Below are 18054 nucleotides of genomic sequence, written 5' to 3'. Positions count from 1 at the left end.
TTTGCAAAGAGTAAGAACCATGTCTTCTTCTTCTTCTTCCGAGTTAGGTAGCGGTAGGAAAGGGGGCAAGGGGTCTTCTAGCCGGAAAGAGTCCGGAGAGAAGACTGTAGAATACTTTCACAGCGTCTTGAGTAAGGACACCGTGATATCTCTACACGAAAAATATCTCCTTCCCGGGGGGAAGGCGGTGGTTCCCGACGATGATCATAGGGCTAACGACCCGCCGGAGGGTTATGCCACCGTTTACGAAGCCTGCTTAGAATGCGGGCTTCGTTTCCCTCTTCCCCCACCTTTTGTAGAGCTTCTTGATTTTTTTCAACTCCCTTTAGGTCAGGTGACTCCGAATTCTTGGAGGCACTTGTCGGCTTTTGCTGCCGAACTCCGTAGGCTAGATAAGGATCTGTCTCTGCGGGCAATCCTTAATTTTTTCCAATTTAAAAGGAAGGGATCTTGGTTTTACTTGATCCCCTTACAGCCTTTTAGGGCATTCTGCAAAACCAAGTGGCCGAAATGGCAAAACCGCTTCTTTTTTTATAATAGGACAGCGGCTCCGGGCTTTCCCTGGAGAGGGCCGAAGTCCGTGATTCCTCATCCTCGGTTAGAACCGTTGGCCGAGCTCGAGGGCGAGCTCAATAAGATTCCTATGATTAGGAAACCATACTCGGAAACTGAGCTCGTCAAGGGCGACCTCGTGTTCAATATCTCGTCTTCGGACGAAGAAACTGAGGGTGAGGATTTCTTTTTTATGCTTTACTGCTTTAGCAGCGAAAACTAACCTTGTTTCTTTGCTTTTTGGCAGTGTACATGCTGAACAAGGCTACCCGAAAATCTTCGGAGTCCAAGGAGCCGGAGAGGCCGAAAACCACCAGCTCGGCGTCTGATGCCGAGAGGACTCCGAAAAGGCAAAAAACCTCTTCGGATCCGAAGAAGCCGGAGTCGACTTCGGCAAGTAGGAAGGGGAAGACCCAGAAGCCCCCGAGAGCGCCAGAGAAAGACGTGGTCTTGGCGCCTCCTTCGGAACATATCTGTGAGCCGTTTTTATGGCCCACGGACTTCGCCGAGGTGAATTCTCTTCTTGATTTTCTGGCCTTGCTTTTTTCCTGTATTTTTTGTGGCCCCTTTGTTGACTTTTTTCTTTACTCATTTTCAGAGGAACGATATGCTCTCCAAGCTCGTCGCCGTCGAACTCTCCAAAGCGTCCAACGACTATGCTGAGATGCAGAGGAAGTTGGCGGCTGCTTGTCATCGGGCCGAACAGGCTGAGGCTAACTTTGAGAAGGCCAGAGCTGCTAGGATTTCGGCCCAGGATGAAGCTCAGTTTGCCAAAAACCAGCTCGTCATCCAGCGAGAGCAGACGAAACGGAGGGATGCTGCTGCCGTGGTTGCCCAAGGGGAGGCTCTCCGTGTTTACACGGAGAAACTCTTTTTGAGCAGCCAGTTCTCGGCCTTTGTCGGTAGTCTGGTAAGGCTAATTGCCGATAAGGGCGAGCAGGGGGCCGACGTCGTTCTGCCTCTGTACAGCCGAGAGATAGCAGCTCGGCTTCAGAATCTGCCGCTCCTTGAGGAGCTCGCTTCATCCTCGGTCCTGCTTTCTGCAGACCGAGTCCGGAGTTGTCGAGCTGATCGGGACGAGAACCTGGAGGCTATCTTTGCCTCCGTGGGACCCGTTTCACCCGCTTCGACTTACAACGGAGAGGGTGAGGCCGAGCCGTTGGAGCGGGAGGCCGAAGTCGAGCGGGCCGGGCATCCGGAGAAGGAAGCCGATCAGGAGGCGGAGGCGAGGCCGGCAGGATGCGAGGCCGAGGCTGAGGTAGCCCAGGAGAAAGAAGCTGAACCAGACCAAGGAGCCGGAGACGAAGCTGGCGGAGTATGATTTCGTCTCCCTTCTCTTAGTCTAGTTTCTTCCTTGTACGGTGGCCTTGAAGCCCTCTTAGTGTAAAAAATTTTCCTTGTGAATGAAAAATTTTCTACACTTGTCTTCGTATAGCTTTTCGTACTCGCCTTTATTCTTGTTGTATTTTACTATCTGCTCGGTACAGCTGCCGAACTAATATAGCTGCTTTGTACTCAAGGAGATGGAGATACTTCACTGGAAACGGCTGTACTCTTCGGCTTTAGACGAAGCTGAGAAAAGAGCTATAGCCGATCAGACGAAGAATGACGAGCTTCTGGCTCGTTTAGTGAAGCTGGATGCCGATAATAAGGACTTAGAGTCCGATAAGAATGATCTGGAGGCCGAGCTGAATACGACCATTGCTGAGAGGACTGCGTACGAGGATTACATCCGTGTGCGCGGGGGAATGACCATATCAGATGTTCAGAGTCGAGTTGACGAACTGTGGGAGGAATATAATGTACTCCGGAGGAACAATGCGCTGGAGAGCTCGGCTTGCCAACAAGTCGTGACATCATTGCGGCGCTGGGCCTCTCGGTACGACATAGTTCTTGCCCGGCGTCCCTCAATTGAGAGATTCCTCCGGCATTTCCCGCCAACAGATGGTAACACTCTAGCTCAAACCTCTGATTCACTTGCTCAAAACCCTACTCCAAGTCAGCAACGAACTCAGGGACAACCGGAGACGTCAAGTCGAGGACGGACTGAAGTTCGCAGAGGAGCTGTGGTTATGAGTGAGCAAGATCGGCAAATGCTTCGTGAAGAGACTCTTCGCCGCCGAGGTGCTAGGGCTTCCCGGGCTCAGAGAAGAGGTGGCAGGTCGATTAGAGCATCTCGTCGACCTGCTTATTCTGCGGCTGCCTGGAACGCCCGAACTCAGCTTCACGAGGATTTTGTGAATAGATGGCTCAACTTTAGCAACCCTGGACAGTAGAATAGTCCTTTGTAATAGCGTAACGCCATCTCGTAGGGTAGCGGAGTTGTGTGCCGAACAAGATTTGAAAAATGAAATTTTGTTTTCGCTTCTAACACTGTATTTACAGCTTAGCGAAAAATTTCATCGTACTTGTCCTCGGTCTTATGAAGTAAACTTCTTCGACCGGACTTGGTCCTTGGTCTGATGAAATAAACATCTTTGACCGGACTCGTCTTTGGTCTGATGAAATAAACATCTTTGACCGGACTCGTCTTGGGTCTGATGAAATAAACATCTTTGACCGGACTCGTCTTTGGTCTGATGAAATAAACATCTTTGACCGGACTCGTCTTTGGTCTGATGAAATAAACATCTTTGACCGGACTCGTCTTTGGTCTGATGAAATAAACATCTTTGACCGGACTCGTCTTGGGTCTGATGAAATAAACATCTTTGACCGGACTCGTCTTTGGTCTGATGAAATAAACATCTTTGACCGGACTCGTCTTTGGTCTGATGAAATAAACATCTTTGACCGGACTCGTCTTTGGTCTGATGAAATAAACATCTTTGACCGGACTTGGTTTGTGTTCTAATTTGGCGATTTTTGTCGCCGGGATCGAACTTTCCCTTGTCCTAATTCGGCGAGTTTTATCGCGTGGATCGGACTTTCCTAGTTAACCGAAGTGGTCTTATGCAGTAAACCTCTTTGACTAGACATGGTCGTCCTCGGTCTTATGAGGTAAACTTCTTTGACCGAACTTGGTCGTCCTAATTCGGCGAGGTTTATCGCGTGGATCGGACTTTCCCTTATTGCAGTTCGTTTCAGACGAAGTGCTTGATTTTTAAGCCGAATTGTGGTCTTGTATCTTCTGTAGAAGCTTTGACTCACAATCGTTGGCTTGTTGCAGCTCGTTTCAGACGAACTGCTTGTTTAAGCTGAATTGTGGTCTTGTATCTTCTGTAGAAACTTTGACTCACAATCGTTGGCTTGTTGCAGCTCGTTTCAGACGAACTGCTTGTTTAAGCTGAATTGTGGTCTTGGTATCTTCTGTAGAAGCTTTGACTCACAATCGTTGGCTTGTTGCAGCTCGTTTCAGACGAACTGCTTGTTTAAGCTGAATTGTGGTCTTGTATCTTCTGTAGAAGCTTTGACTCACAATCGTTGGCTTGTTGCAGCTCGTTTCAGACGAACTGCTTGTTTAAGCTGAATTGTGGTCTTGGTATCTTCTGTAGAAGCTTTGACTCACAATCGTTGGCTTGTTGCAGCTCGTTTCAGACGAACTGCTTGTTTAAGCTGAATTGTGGTCTTGTATCTTCCGTAGAAGCTTTGACTCACAATCGTTGGCTTGTATATGTGCTAAGAAGGGGATCAGCCTTCGAAGAACAAGATACCTCAGTAACATTTGTAAGAGACGACACGCACATAGACAGACAAAACGCACAGACAAAAACGCACAGAGACAAATAAAGACCAAGTAAACCAAAGAAAGCACATTGACCGAACAGAACTCAAGACTGACTGACCGGACTGTCTCTTACAAATGAAACTTTTTGAGGTTGGAAACGTACCATGTTCGGGGTACTTGTGCTCCTGACACGTGAGTCAACTTGTAAGACCCTTTGCCGAGGACTTCTGACACCCGATATGGACCTTCCCATGTGGGTTCGAGTTCGCCCAGCTTTTCTGCTCGGCTTACTTCGTTGTTTCTCAAGACGAGATCTCCCACTTGAAATTGCAGCTTCTTCACCCTTTGGTTGTAATACCGGGCTACTTGCTCCTTGTACTTGGCTGCTTTTATGCAGGCCAATTCTCTTCTTTCTTCGGCAAGATCTAGTTCGGCTCTCAGTCCGTCACCATTCATTTCTGAGGAGAAATTGAGTTCGGGGACTGGGTATGCCGATCTAAACCGAAATCACGGCTTCAATGCCGTACACCATTGAGTTCGGCTCCGGTGTGACTTCGGTCATTTCGCCTGCCTCTGACTCCGGCTGCTGTGATTGCTATGCTTGATGGTGCCGAACTGATTGCTCGGCACTTTTAAGCGCAATCTGCGAACACACTTGCTCTTTTTCGATCACCTCGGATGACCGCTATCCCTCCTTTGGTGGGGAAGGTGTTCGGCGAGGAAGCCTCTGATCGCTATGATCGGGCTTCTTTTCGTCTCCTCTAGATGAGCTGTCTAAAGACCGTTTTCGACGGTCTGCCTCATCGGCTCGGGAGAACTGGTCCGCAATGTCCCACATCTCTTGAGCTGTTTGCGGACTGCATTCCACGAGCCTTCTGTAGAGAGCTCCGGGCAGGATTCCATTTTGGAATGCCGAAATGACAAGTAGATCATTGAGATTATCTACTTGTAGGCATTCCTTATGGAATCTCGTCAGGAAGTCGCTGATCTTTTCGTCGCGACCTTGACGTATAGAAAGCAGCTGAGCCGAAGTATTCCGGGCTTCCGCTTTCTGAAAGAACCTCCTGTGGAAAGCATCCATCAGATCTCGGTAGGATCTAATGCTGCCTTGAGGAAGGCTGTCGAACCACCTTCTGGCGTTCCCGATGAGCAGCTCGGGGAACAGCTTGCACCTATGGACCTCATTGAGACCCTGGTTCGCCATGTTATATTGATAGCGCCCCAAGAAATCGTGAGGGTCCACGAGCCCGTCGTAAGTCATCGACGGAGTTCGGTAGTTCTGTGGAAGGAGAGTTCGGGTGATGTCGTCCGAGAACGGAGTCTTCAGTGCTCCGTACACGGCGAATCCGATATCTCGTCGGTATGGAGGAGATTGAGTTCTCCTGTGATTCCGGTACCGAGGAGGAACAGGAATATGTCGGGGTTGAGGATTCTTCTTCCTGGAAGACACGGCACTACTGCGGTAGTGACTTTCATGTCTGGATGAGGAAGGAGAATCCTCCGTTTTCGTCTTCGGCTCTTGGCTCTTTTGCAGGAAGGCTAAGAACTCATCCTGCTTCTCAGCCAAGAACAGCTTGACAGCCTCATTTAAATCGGGCTGCTGGGAAGACTCGGTGCGACGATTTTTGGAGCGGCTTGTTCCTTCGCCATGAGAACTGGTGGTGGATTTATCCCTAGGCTGTTTTCCAGACCTGTGGGATGGATTGGCTTCCTCCTGGTTCTCACGGGCGGGAATACGGGTACTCTGCGATCTGGTATGCATTTTTTGGGTGGAAAAAATGGATCAAAAATTCGCTTTATCACAAATTTTGTTCTCTGTTTCCCACAGACGGCGCCAGTGATGGATCCGCGAATTTCTGATGTTAGTAAATGCTGGTAGAGAATGAAAACTACAACACACAGAATTTACGTGGTTCGATTTACTGAAGTAAATCTACGTCCACGGGAAGAAAGGAGGGCAAGATTGTATTGCTTGATCTGGGATTACAGCTTACAACACAGACTTGCTATATGATTTTATCTCTAGAGAGCTTAACCTTTTTCTATCTGATCTAAGTTCTATTTATACAATGAACTAAGATCGTGGCTTGCATCACCACTAAGTCGTGGATGTCGTGTAGGTCATGGCCTAAGATCGTGGCCTGAGTTGACACCACGTGGTAGTGGGTGTGTTGGAAGTTGTGGAAATCCTGTATGGGTCCACTAACTCCTTGTTCGGTCGAATACTGAGACCGAACTGCTTTGGTTGCCGATCTGAGAGTAGAGCTTGATGCCGACCTAAGAGCAGAGCTTGATTGGTTGGCTTTTGCCGAGCTGTAGGCTGAGGCCGAACTCTTACTGAGACCGAACTGCTTTGGTTGCCGATCTGAGAGCTTGATGCCGACTTGAGAGTAGAGCTTGATTGGTTGGCTTTTACCGAGCTGTAGGCTGAGGCCGAACTCTTTGGTAATGCCGAACTCATACTCTTCCTTGGGCTTTGGGCTGATGGGCCGTCACTGCTGTTGGGCTTGTTTAGTCCGTACCCCATCACACAAGTATACCTATATTATTATTATTAATAATAATAATATTATTGACTTATTGTTGTTGTTATTACACTATTTCTTTTTCTTGAGTGGGGGACTAGGAATTGGAGATAGCTACACTAGGCAACTGATGACTCTAAACTATTAGTAGTATTAGTGCCACCTAATCCATAGAGTCTAAGGGCTTATCAGAGATTTCAGAGGTTGTTGTATACAAATTGAACATTGCCCCTCACCAACAATAGTTAGAATTAGAAACAAAATTTTCTTATTTATTTTTTCCTAGCACGCTTGGAGTTGAGCTGTGAGATTAATATTCATAGCAAATGCTTTGGACGAAAGTATAGTGATTCACCTATTTTGGTAGTCTGTCAAAGATCAGCTGTTGAATAATGACTTGACGTTATTGATTTTATCTTTTTTGTTTAAAATCAAATTTATAGTATTAGTATGTGTATAAGTCAATCCGTGTCTCCAGATCTAGATCTTCAATTTTGATAAATGAGTATATATGCTTAATTGTTGACATTACTAAGACTTAAATTGTTGACATTAATTGAGCATTCATATAGTCTGTCATCCAAAAATAAGTCAACTTCTTTAGAGTTTTATGCTAATACGTACTAAATACATATTTTGATTGTTTGAAGGGAGATTTTGTACTCCTCAAATTTGAGTATTAATTAATCGATTCTTTGTTTAAAAACTCCAATAAATAGAGGAATGATCTAGCTTCAATCTGATAATTAAAGAAGATATATAGATTATGCATATATAACATCAATTTGTTTTTCTTTGTTTTTTAGTTATTTAGGAGCTTCTTGACATTGGTAGTTTCACAATCTGCAGTCTCATTTTTTTTGTTTTATATAAGACGTAATAATATAAAGTCGATGCTTATTACCAGTGGCGTATTCAAGATTTTTAATTCGGGGGTACGATATTTCCAATACCTTAGACCTTTAAAATTTGATCGATCATTTTTATTTCAATATGTTAAATAAAATACTAGTAAATCTTTTGAGTATAAATTATTCATATAAAGTATAAGCTATTTTTGAAATATAATAACTTCAAAATAAAAAGTAGAATAAATTAAAATTATAAGCTATTTTTGAAATATAATAACTTCAAAATAGAAAGTAGAATAAATTAAAATTACAGCAAAATACTTAAGTCTCCTATTAAATCTTTTTATTATAAATTATTCATATAAAGTATAAACTATTTTTGAAATATAATAACTTCAAAATAAAAAGTAGAATAAATTAAAATTACAGCAAAATACTTAAGTCACCTATAGAATATAACTGTAAAAGGGAGTAAAATTAAAATACAACAACTAAAAAAATAAAATGCAGCAAAATAAAAGGGAATATGTGGTTTAATCGAATAAGAAGACAGATAGACAATTTCCAAAATAGAATGGAGATAATAGGCATTCTTCAAAATAGAATGAACAATTAAATATGCAAGGAAATAAACTGTACAGCTCACAGCAACCAGGATCGAACTTGGATCGCTGCGTAGACTATGTGGCATTCAACCGCTGGACTACAATGGTTTGATTGTAAAAGCATTACAATATATGGTTAAGGCATCAACTTTTGCCCCTTGTTCTACACTGGATATGCCAGTGCTTATTACTTTTTAATTGATCCTCTTCTAATACTTATAACACCATAATTCAAAACTAAGACTAAATCTACACCCTTAGATTTTGAAATGAGTGGATGAGATTAAAGCTCACAAATTTCAATAAATAATAGTAGATAAAATATCAACAAAATGGTAATATCGTCATTGTGTTATCATATGATAATTTGTATGAGTGTTTTTTTATATCATCATAGTGTATTACAAATATCAATAATATGACATTAGAACATCAGCACAAGTACAAGAAAATATCAACACAGTTTTATTGATATTTTACCTACATTATATTGAGATTTTGCATATGATTTTTTTTGCATTGATAAAATCTGTTTATCAACATGTACGGAAATTGAAATATAATTTATCAAATTTCATCATCCGAACATTGTCGGAACATATGCAATTGAGATCCCGTTGGAATCCCTATAAAATTATCTTTAATTTGATATATTTTTTGCGAAAAAATAATTTAAATCGAAAAAGTTACGTAAATTTAAAGTTTTAAAATGATTTGATTAGAGAGAATTGACATTAATACCATTTAAGTTTATTTAATAATTTTTTTAGTTTAAAATACAATGTGACATTATTTCAACCAATGGATCTTCTAATCTAATGACTAAGATTTAGTCTTAATTTGTGATTGCTAATTAGTTAGCAATTTATCACTCCCCAATAGATCAATATATCAATATGCAGGTGGCATCAAATTACTAAACCGAAATTATAAAATACAATATTATTATAAATTTTAAACAATACCGATAACATATACATCCTGAAAATGTAATTTGATGCTAATTATTTTATGTAGATTGCATTGCACAAAAAGTTGAAGGTAGTTAGCTGGGTTATAAATGATTGTTAGTTGTTACTTGCAGTTGCGACTAACGCAACAACTTCGTTGGATGCTATATACACCAATTCAATTTATGATGTCCAACTATTCTACCATCCACAGTAATGACAACATTTTCAACATTATTTATTTCTAATCACAATTCTATTTTCCAGTTGCTTGGTAAATTAGCTTCATTTCAGCCTTAGTATTTGCATTGCAACCACAAAATTTTAGCCTTAATCAGCTACAACTCCATTTTTTTTTCATTTCATCATTTTTTATCATTCTCCGGTTTCATATTTTATTTAAATTATGATATTTGTAAAACTAAAAATTCAAAAGTTAATTAAAAAATATATATTAATTAAATACAAAAATTGATATCAATAAAATACCAAAATTTTAGAATTTAAATTCCTAAAATAAGCTCTCGTTGTTGTGTATCCAAATTTCTTCAATTAGATCTTATAGGAGTTGGTCATAAATTCATTCTTCATGGATGAAAGCATGCCGACACAGATAATCTCATAATTGAGGGTTGCGCATGAGTTTGGTTGTCACGGGCAAATCCCGAGCTAGATCTAGCTTCATTTTCATCCTAATTAATTGCATTTGCTCCTTAATCGTCAATTATTATACTATTACAGTATAATACATGCATACATCATGTCGACGATTCATGACTGATACCATATACGCACCATACTCACTATTGCATAACGTGCTTGGAGCACACCGACATTTCTTATTAGAGTTCAATCTAATACAATGTCTATCATGTCTAGCTCGTCTTACCAAACTCTATCCTGAGAATAAGATCAATGTGGAAGTCGAATGGAACCGATTAGTGAAGGAGCAAGCCAACATCTTTGGGCCTTCACATTAAAACTCTAACCATTAGTAAGCATATACTAGGACTATGTATTTCCTTCTCGTTGCTTGCTAATGTGTGTTTCTAGCGTGTATAATATAATTTGAATACGTGTTCGACAATTATCTACAACATCTTAAATAAATTCTTGGTGTCTGAATGTTATTCCATACATAATTCTCTTCAAAATGAGCGCCAAAACAAAAATTAGGGCAAGGTGAAGGGAAATTAACCACCCGTATTCACCCAGACATTTTGGAACAAGAATGCAAAAAATTGGTTTATGTTTTATTTAACCTAAATTGATGACTATCTTTTACTATTCATTTTGACCGTTTCGAGTTCCCCTCTTATAATTATTGGGATGGCCTAATGGTGTAATGTAGACAACACTTAAATCTCTTTCCAACCTCGAGCTTTGTTGATAACTAATTGAGGCAGTCTATTTGTGGAATGCAGGCAACACCAATTTTCTGTGTCACTCTCACAACGACCACAACCACATGACCGAGCATCTTTAATTCATTAAAAAATGCAGAATTACAGTAGGGGATTCGTATCGGGTGAAATACATTACACTATCTGCAGCTTAGTTAAAAGGCAGCAACATAGAATTGAAGAAGCGAAAACGGATTTGTGGATTGGAGAATTTCATCTAGTAATGCTAATGCATGGTGCTGATGCTAATAAATGCAAACAACTGATTAAATCGCCTTGTATAGCAATTACCTTCAGGGATTTGCTGCAGCAGAGGTGGATGCAGATTGTCTTTGGCTCAATTTCATGTATAGGCCCTGCAACGTAGTCATGCTATTTCAATTACTGCAAAACAAGCCAATATATGGCTAGAAACCCTTTCACCCTCTCTAGAATATCAAATCACTCTCTTAGAAATCAGAAATTAGGCGTTGAAAAACAAAATTACGTTTGTTGTGTGGATAGTGGCTCCAGTAGTCATGCCGATAGTTTGGTCTGGGATTAACTCAAAGCTCATGTGCTGCAGAAGTACTGCAAGGGATACAATTGCTTCAAGTAAAGCAAATTGATCGCCTACACACTTGCGCGGCCCTCCACTGAATGGGATGTATCTGAAATATAGCATTGGGAGATGAATTAGCTGTAAAACTATTAGAGCTTCAAGAAGAAACAACTGAAGTTCATGTGCATGCCTATAATCTGTGTTCGCTTCATTTGGAACTGGGCTATCTAAATCGAATCTTTCTGGAAAAAAATCATCAGCCCTTTCCCACACCTTCAAATACAAAACAAGAAAGTTAATGCTACATTTACAGCACCAAACACTTGCACCTCTTGACAAATAATAGCCTAGTGTTACTGTCGATAAAAAATACCACTACACTTGAAAGAACTAATAAGACCCATTCAGTCAGTTCGAGTCAGATTAGCTTATAATCACTCAAATCAGTTCCTATTAGAGTTTGCTTTGTTCCTCTCGGAATCTGGGAAAAATATACCTCTGCAGAGCGATGGATATTGTAGACTGAGATCATGATATCTTGACCAGGATAGACCTTGTAGTTCCCAGGTAGCACGTCATCAACTTGAGCACGTCTCAACAGGACCTAATGAAAGATTCATGCCAGATCAAAAGCAAGCACATTATTGTCAAGTTGAGGAGTGACTTTGCAGCTTACAGGTGGATGAGGATAAAGCCGCATTGATTCATTGATGCAACGTGTCAAAAACTTGAGATTCTTTATGTCTTCATAGGTTGGAAGCCGACCCTGTAAAACTCTGTCAACTTCTTCGTGTGCTTTTCGCAAAGAGGGTGGATCCTGTATTACAAAACAAGTAAAGAAAAAAATGATAAACAACAATACACCGTACAGAAAAAATCAATAAATTCATGAGTGAAGTTTTAAGAGGTATGAATCCTTAAAAGGGTTGGAAGTGGAGAAGCCTCTGAAATTGCATTCAAGTTGGTGACAAAATGCTGACGATACAGAAAGATGAGTGACTGGAAGGAGAATAGTAACTGCACCTTACTTAGCAAATATGTTGTCCAGGTTAACACAGAACCGGTGGTCTCATGGCCAGCAACTAACATCGATAGAAGGTCATCTCTCAGCTGGGTACTTGATACCTGAAACAAAATGCAACACTTTGATGATTGTGATTCATCGAAACTCAAAGGACATGCAACAAATATGAAAAAATTGCTAAAGCAACTTATACCAAACAGAGACAAAAATTTGTTTGATCGGAGCTTTCAGTTTCAATACCTCCTCTCTGCTGGCAAGCAAGAAGCGAAGAATGCTTGGATCTGCATCATTCACATACTCCTCCTCATTGATCCTCTCACCCTCAGCTTCAACAATCTCCCGGCACTTTGCTATGAGCTCCTCAACAGTTTCCCTAATTATAGAAACTGCCTTTTCAGCCTTGATTTGTCTTGGTATTACTTTACATAAAGCATTAATCTGAGGGATGACATGTACACACAGAGAGAGATTCAAAGTGAGCGTTGTTATTTACTATGGAAGTGATACCACTGCAGAAAGAGTCAAATGAATAACCTGCCTTCCAGTATGGTAATAGATCAGTTGAGCGAAGCTCAGCCTCTTTCAATGCATTATAAACTGCATCAATAACTGGACTGTTGGTCGTGAGAGAATCAAACTCATAGTTAAATAGAGCTAATCCGATAACATCAAGAGTTAGCTGCGAGAACTTTTCCTCCATGTTTACAGCAGAGCCATTGACTAAACTGGGCATCAGTCTCTCGACCATCTGCTCAGCGCATCTGCAAAAGACCCGTTCAACTATTATCGACAAGTACTTCTTGTGAAGTGACGGAACCACGGCCCTGCGCCTTACCTATAATAAGAACATATTTGACCTCAAAAACAGTTAACACATGCAGGAAGCATACTAGAACTCAGAAACAGAGATACATAAATTTTTAGAAGGATCAAGCTCCATCATATGATGCTTTTACTAATACTAGCCCATAGAGTGAAAACAAAATGCATACATATCCAAACCTTCCAGTAATTTATTGTGTTACTATGGCAAGACCATGAAAGCTGAAAATCTGATGGTTGTAACATCTTCAAATCAAATGAGGGATTTCCTTCAAACATCAGTACTAGGCTACATTAAAGTAATTGAAGTTTTTTCATTGGCAATTATGCTACATTCAAATCTCTTCCAAAGTGAACCCTAAATTCCAGTGAGTTAATAGCACAGAGTGAAAACTAATTCAACATAAACAAACTGTAATACACACAAATAGATTGCAATCTTATCTAAAATAACGCAAAAGAGAGAGAGAATCCTGATTTTAACATCAAAAATGAAAGCGCGAAATATAGGCATAGAGAGAAATTACCGTCCAAAGAGAACCCTCGGCGATGGCGAAGCCGGAACCAAACAAAAACTCAGAAACCTCAGCCACGAGGCCCTTGGAGTACTTGGTGCCGTAATTCCGCAACACATGCTTGGCAATGGCGGGGTCGCTGACGACGACGAAGTTCCTGGGACCGGCGGCGAGGCGGTAGATGGGGCCGTACTCGTTCATCCACTTGAAGAGAGGCAGGAACAGGGCGCCGCCGAGAAGATCGGAGACGTCATCGAGCTTGGCGTTGGCAGCGGGGATGTTGGAGTCGTCTTTGGGGCCTAATGTGCCGAGTGATTTCGTGAGGGACGTCAGCCAGTCTGGGCTCACCCATGAAGTGGCCTTGGAGCTCGGCGTTGGTTTTCCGTTGGAGGAGTTCTTAATAGAAAGTGAGGGAGCAGGGCAACGCCGGCGATGGAGACGGGGATGTGTGATGGGGGATAACACGGAGACGGATAATGCGGATGACATGATAGCGGCTTCAACTTAGCCGCTACTCTATGTTTTTCCGGTCATCATGTCATTTTAATTATAATAATAAATTTTATTATTACATACTCGTACAAAAATATCCTTAGTAAATTTTAATACTCCCTTGAGTCATTTCTTTTGGATAGATTTAAAAAATTAATGTGGTCAAAGTAAAAATGAGTAGGGTAAAATAAGAGAAACGAAGAAAGAGTAATGTATGAGCAAGATAGACTTTTTTGTCATAAAAAAATAAATGACTTAATAATATTGGGACAATCCAAAAAATAATACAACTACTTGGAACGATATTAAAATTTCAATTTAGAGTGATTAACTCAATTAGGTGAGTTTATTTAACACATCAGAATATGAAAAGTAAGGCCATCTGCAACGATGTCTATTATCCGTCCCTTAACCGTCTCTTTAATTACTATTCATGGGCCCCACTGTACTTTTTTACTCCATCTCTTAACTAAGTAAGGGACGGAACCTGCAACCCTTCATCTCTTATCTGTCCCTTAAATTACAATTCATTCAATTTCATTTTTTATTTTTATTTCCAACAAATTCAATTAATAAAAAACACACTTCATTAAATAAAATAAAAATACAACTTAAAATCCTAAAAAAATACATAATTAAATTCGTGGCAAAATAAATAAAAAAGACATAATTTAAAATATTAGAGATTAAAATACAACTTATTGACCATAAAAATTCCACAGACGGAAGAAAATCTTAGTTAAACCAAATTTATAATTGATGCATATGAGAAAAAGCAAACGTCATTGATCGTTGTTTGATGAAGTCCACGTCAGGTCATTCAACTCTGTATATTTTGATGCTCTAAATTCATTTTCATTTTTATTTTTATTTCCAACAAATTCAATTAATAAAGACACATTTCATTAAATAAAATAAAATTACAACATTACATTCTTAAAACAATAAAACAAAACATAATTAAAATTCCTAAAAATGAAAAATACATAATTTAATTTCTACCAGCGATGATGTGCGTCTACCGGTTGCCAAAGTTTGCCCAAATGTGCTCAATTAGATCATCTTGGAGTTGGGCGTGGGAGGTAGAGTCACGTGTCCTTGCCCGAATAGACTGTTGGATATTTTAGTGTAATTGGATTAACTTGATTGATCAACGTGATCATAATAAGACATCAAATAGGTTGGAAGTGCAGAGTGTACACTTATTTGAATTCATTATGACTAGACGGGGGTTCGGGGGCAGCGCCCCCGAGTGCTGTATAGAAAATTCATCCGAAAAAATATTTTCTGATAGTTGAAGGACTAATTTGTAATTTTAGAAACCCTTTGAAAATCGGTTAAATTCGGTTACCCAAAACGAAGAGACGCGAAGTTTCGTTTTAACCTCTTCTTATTGATCAATTTTCGGTTCAAAAGGATAGACAGAATCAACGTACGAATATCTTCGAAACCTGAATTGTATCCGATCAAATATTGGTAGAACCACCAAAGTGATTTGATCTGAAAGTGTTTCACACCTTTCAGGATATCCAAATTGTTCACGTTTTTGTTTAAACTCCCTAACATAGACAACCGTTCTTGTATAGACGGATGCACTCCACTTTGAGGCGGACTACTTGCGGTTGAGCTTCTGAGGACTTCAGGGTCGAACCAATTTCCCGCCTCGGGTCCTTCGTCTTGGACAATCATGTTGTGCAAGATTATGCACGTATACATGATGTCGTCCATGCTCTCCATGAACCACGTACGAGCCGGGGCTTTGATAATATTGAAGCGCGCTTGGAGAACCCCGAACGTCCGCTCCACATCCTTCCGAGCAGCCTCCTGCTTCTACGCAAAAAGGGCCTGTTTTGCGTTCACAGGCCTGGTGCACGTCTTCACGAAGGTTGGCCACTTCGGGTAGATGCCGTCGGCAAGATAGTACCCCATTTTATAGCGCCGGTTGTTAGCGGTGAAGTTGATGGCCGACGCTTTACCATCCAAAACTTCGGCGAAGAGGTCGGATTGGTGGAGCACGTTTATGTCGTTGTTCGAGCCGGGGACCCCGAAGTACGCATGCCAGATCCATAGCCGGTAGTCGGCAACGGCCTCGAGTATAACGGTGGGGTGGGTGCCTTTGTGGCTGCTCGTGTACGACCCCCTCCATGCCACCGGACAATTCTTCCATTGCCGGTGCATGCAATCGACGCTGTCAAGAATCCCAGGGAATCCGTGCACTTCTTCGTGAAGGCGGAGCAGAAACTGGCAATCTGTTGTGCTTGGCTGCCCGGACGCCTTTAAAGAATTGTATCAAGCACATTCTCCCAGTGCTTTCTCCAATGTGGAGGTATTCGTCGAACACATCGGCCGTTTATCCAGTCGCAAGCTGACGGATTGCTGCAGTACATTTCTACAGCGTCGTGTGACTGGGACGGCCGACGCCGTCAAACCTTTCATGGAAGAACTCTTCCCGGGCCGCCAATCTATTTGCGATGGCGGTCACCGCTTGCGGAAACAGTGACGGAAGTAGGTATCTCCCCATACCGGGTTATCGCAGAAGTAGTCGCGTACTAACCTTACGGCGGCTTCCTCCTGGTTACGATGGATGTAAGTCCGGGAGCGTCTTTGGGGCGGCGCGGCTTCCTCCGCCTCCCGACGTCGATCTTCTTCAAGTGATTCTTCCATTATTCGACGCATTTGCTCAAATGGATCCATTAGATCGATTAACTTTGAGAGAAGAATAAAAGAGATGATTTGAGATGAAAATTGGAGTGGAAAGAGAGATGATTTGAGAGGATTAGATGTGTGTTTGTGTGTGAAATGAGGATGAAATAGGATTATTTATAGAGTAAAAAAATAAAAAAGGAAAAACGGTTGAAAACGGTAATATTACTATTTTTGAATTTTAATTTTAATTTTAATTTTTTTAGTTCGAATTTTTTTAAAAAATGATTTATTGCGTCAACGTGACGAAACCCACTCGCGGGCCGGCGAGTGGGCGTCACGCATCGCCCTGGAGCGCGCCACGTAGCGCAAGCGCGTGGCGAGACAGCTCGCGCATTGTCTCGGCATGACGGGGGTCTCGGCGGGATGGTGACGGGATGGGACGGGACGGGACGCTGCAACGCGTCATGCGCCCGTCTCATCATGGAGGGACGGGACTCGAGCCACCCGCGTAACGCCTTGCGGGTGGCCTAAGATAGCAAAAAAAAAGTAACACGGGTCACGAAATAATTTAGCTTGCATATCAAAATAGATACATAGATATGGTACTAATGAAACATAGCTATCAAATATATCCTTATAATATGCGGTAGGAAACATTGAAAGTCACATTTAACAGAGAAGGACGTGTTTGACAAATTAGTAATACCATGATAGAGAATTATATAGTTTATGAACTATTTTTTCAATCATATCATAAACTGTCAACTGAATATTTAAACATATAAAAAAATCATGCAAAGATATCCCGATTTGATATATTTTTTTCCTAAGTTCTAAAATTCTGACATGGTTGTTTTGGTTTACAGGTTTGGGCATATAGGCTAAGAGCATTCACAATGGAAGAGCTCTCTTCCACATCACCATTTTACACAAAGGCTCATCTCATTGCCCTTCCAAAGGGCTTAACCATTTCCATTTCATTTTCACATCATCACTATTTTATTTTTATTTTTTTGCACTTCTATACTTAATATGTTATCAAATTAAATAAATTTAAATGTCAAAATATTAATACACAAATCTTCGTATTACAATATTGGAAAAAGAATACAACGAGATGCAAATTTAAATAAAAATATTATGGAGTATTTATAGTGTAGAAATTATGGAATAAAAAAAATATGTGTAAGGGCAGATGATCAGCCCTTCTTCCACAATGGAAGGCTTATCATCGGCCATCACTCATCGGCCAAGGCCGATACACGTTATGTGAGCTCCTTATGTGAGCACCGATCTCGTTCGACGCATGTTTAGTATTGTTCGTTTCGATATACTCCCTCCGTCCCAATATATTAGACTCATTTCTTTTGGCACAAGAATTTCGGAGGTGTTGTTTAGTGGTGTAAGTGGAGTTGGTAATAAAGTAAATTTGTACCATAAATAGAAATGACTCAAGTATAT

General features: G+C 41.1%; 1 protein-coding gene across 1 annotated transcript; it reads right to left on the bottom strand.

Moving 5' to 3' along the window:
- Window positions 1-10619: 10619 nt before the first annotated feature.
- LOC121798854 (carotene epsilon-monooxygenase, chloroplastic-like) lies at window positions 10620-13977 on the bottom strand. The gene is made up of 9 exons (XM_042198087.1): window positions 13468-13977; window positions 12657-12953; window positions 12359-12556; window positions 12118-12219; window positions 11771-11911; window positions 11591-11698; window positions 11285-11367; window positions 11041-11203; window positions 10620-10909 (listed from the first exon to the last, which is right to left on the bottom strand). Exons 1-9 carry the CDS (start codon window positions 13942-13944, stop codon window positions 10847-10849), a joined length of 1632 nt encoding a protein of 543 aa, XP_042054021.1. The 5' UTR covers window positions 13945-13977; the 3' UTR covers window positions 10620-10846.
- Window positions 13978-18054: the final 4077 nt, after the last annotated feature.

The sequence above is a fragment of the Salvia splendens genome, chromosome 1 (genome assembly GCF_004379255.2).
Source record: "Salvia splendens isolate huo1 chromosome 1, SspV2, whole genome shotgun sequence".
Lineage (NCBI taxonomy): Eukaryota > Viridiplantae > Streptophyta > Magnoliopsida > Lamiales > Lamiaceae > Salvia > Salvia splendens.
The sequence above is the reverse complement of the archived record's forward strand: the minus strand, read 5'-3'. Positions and strand labels throughout refer to the sequence as shown.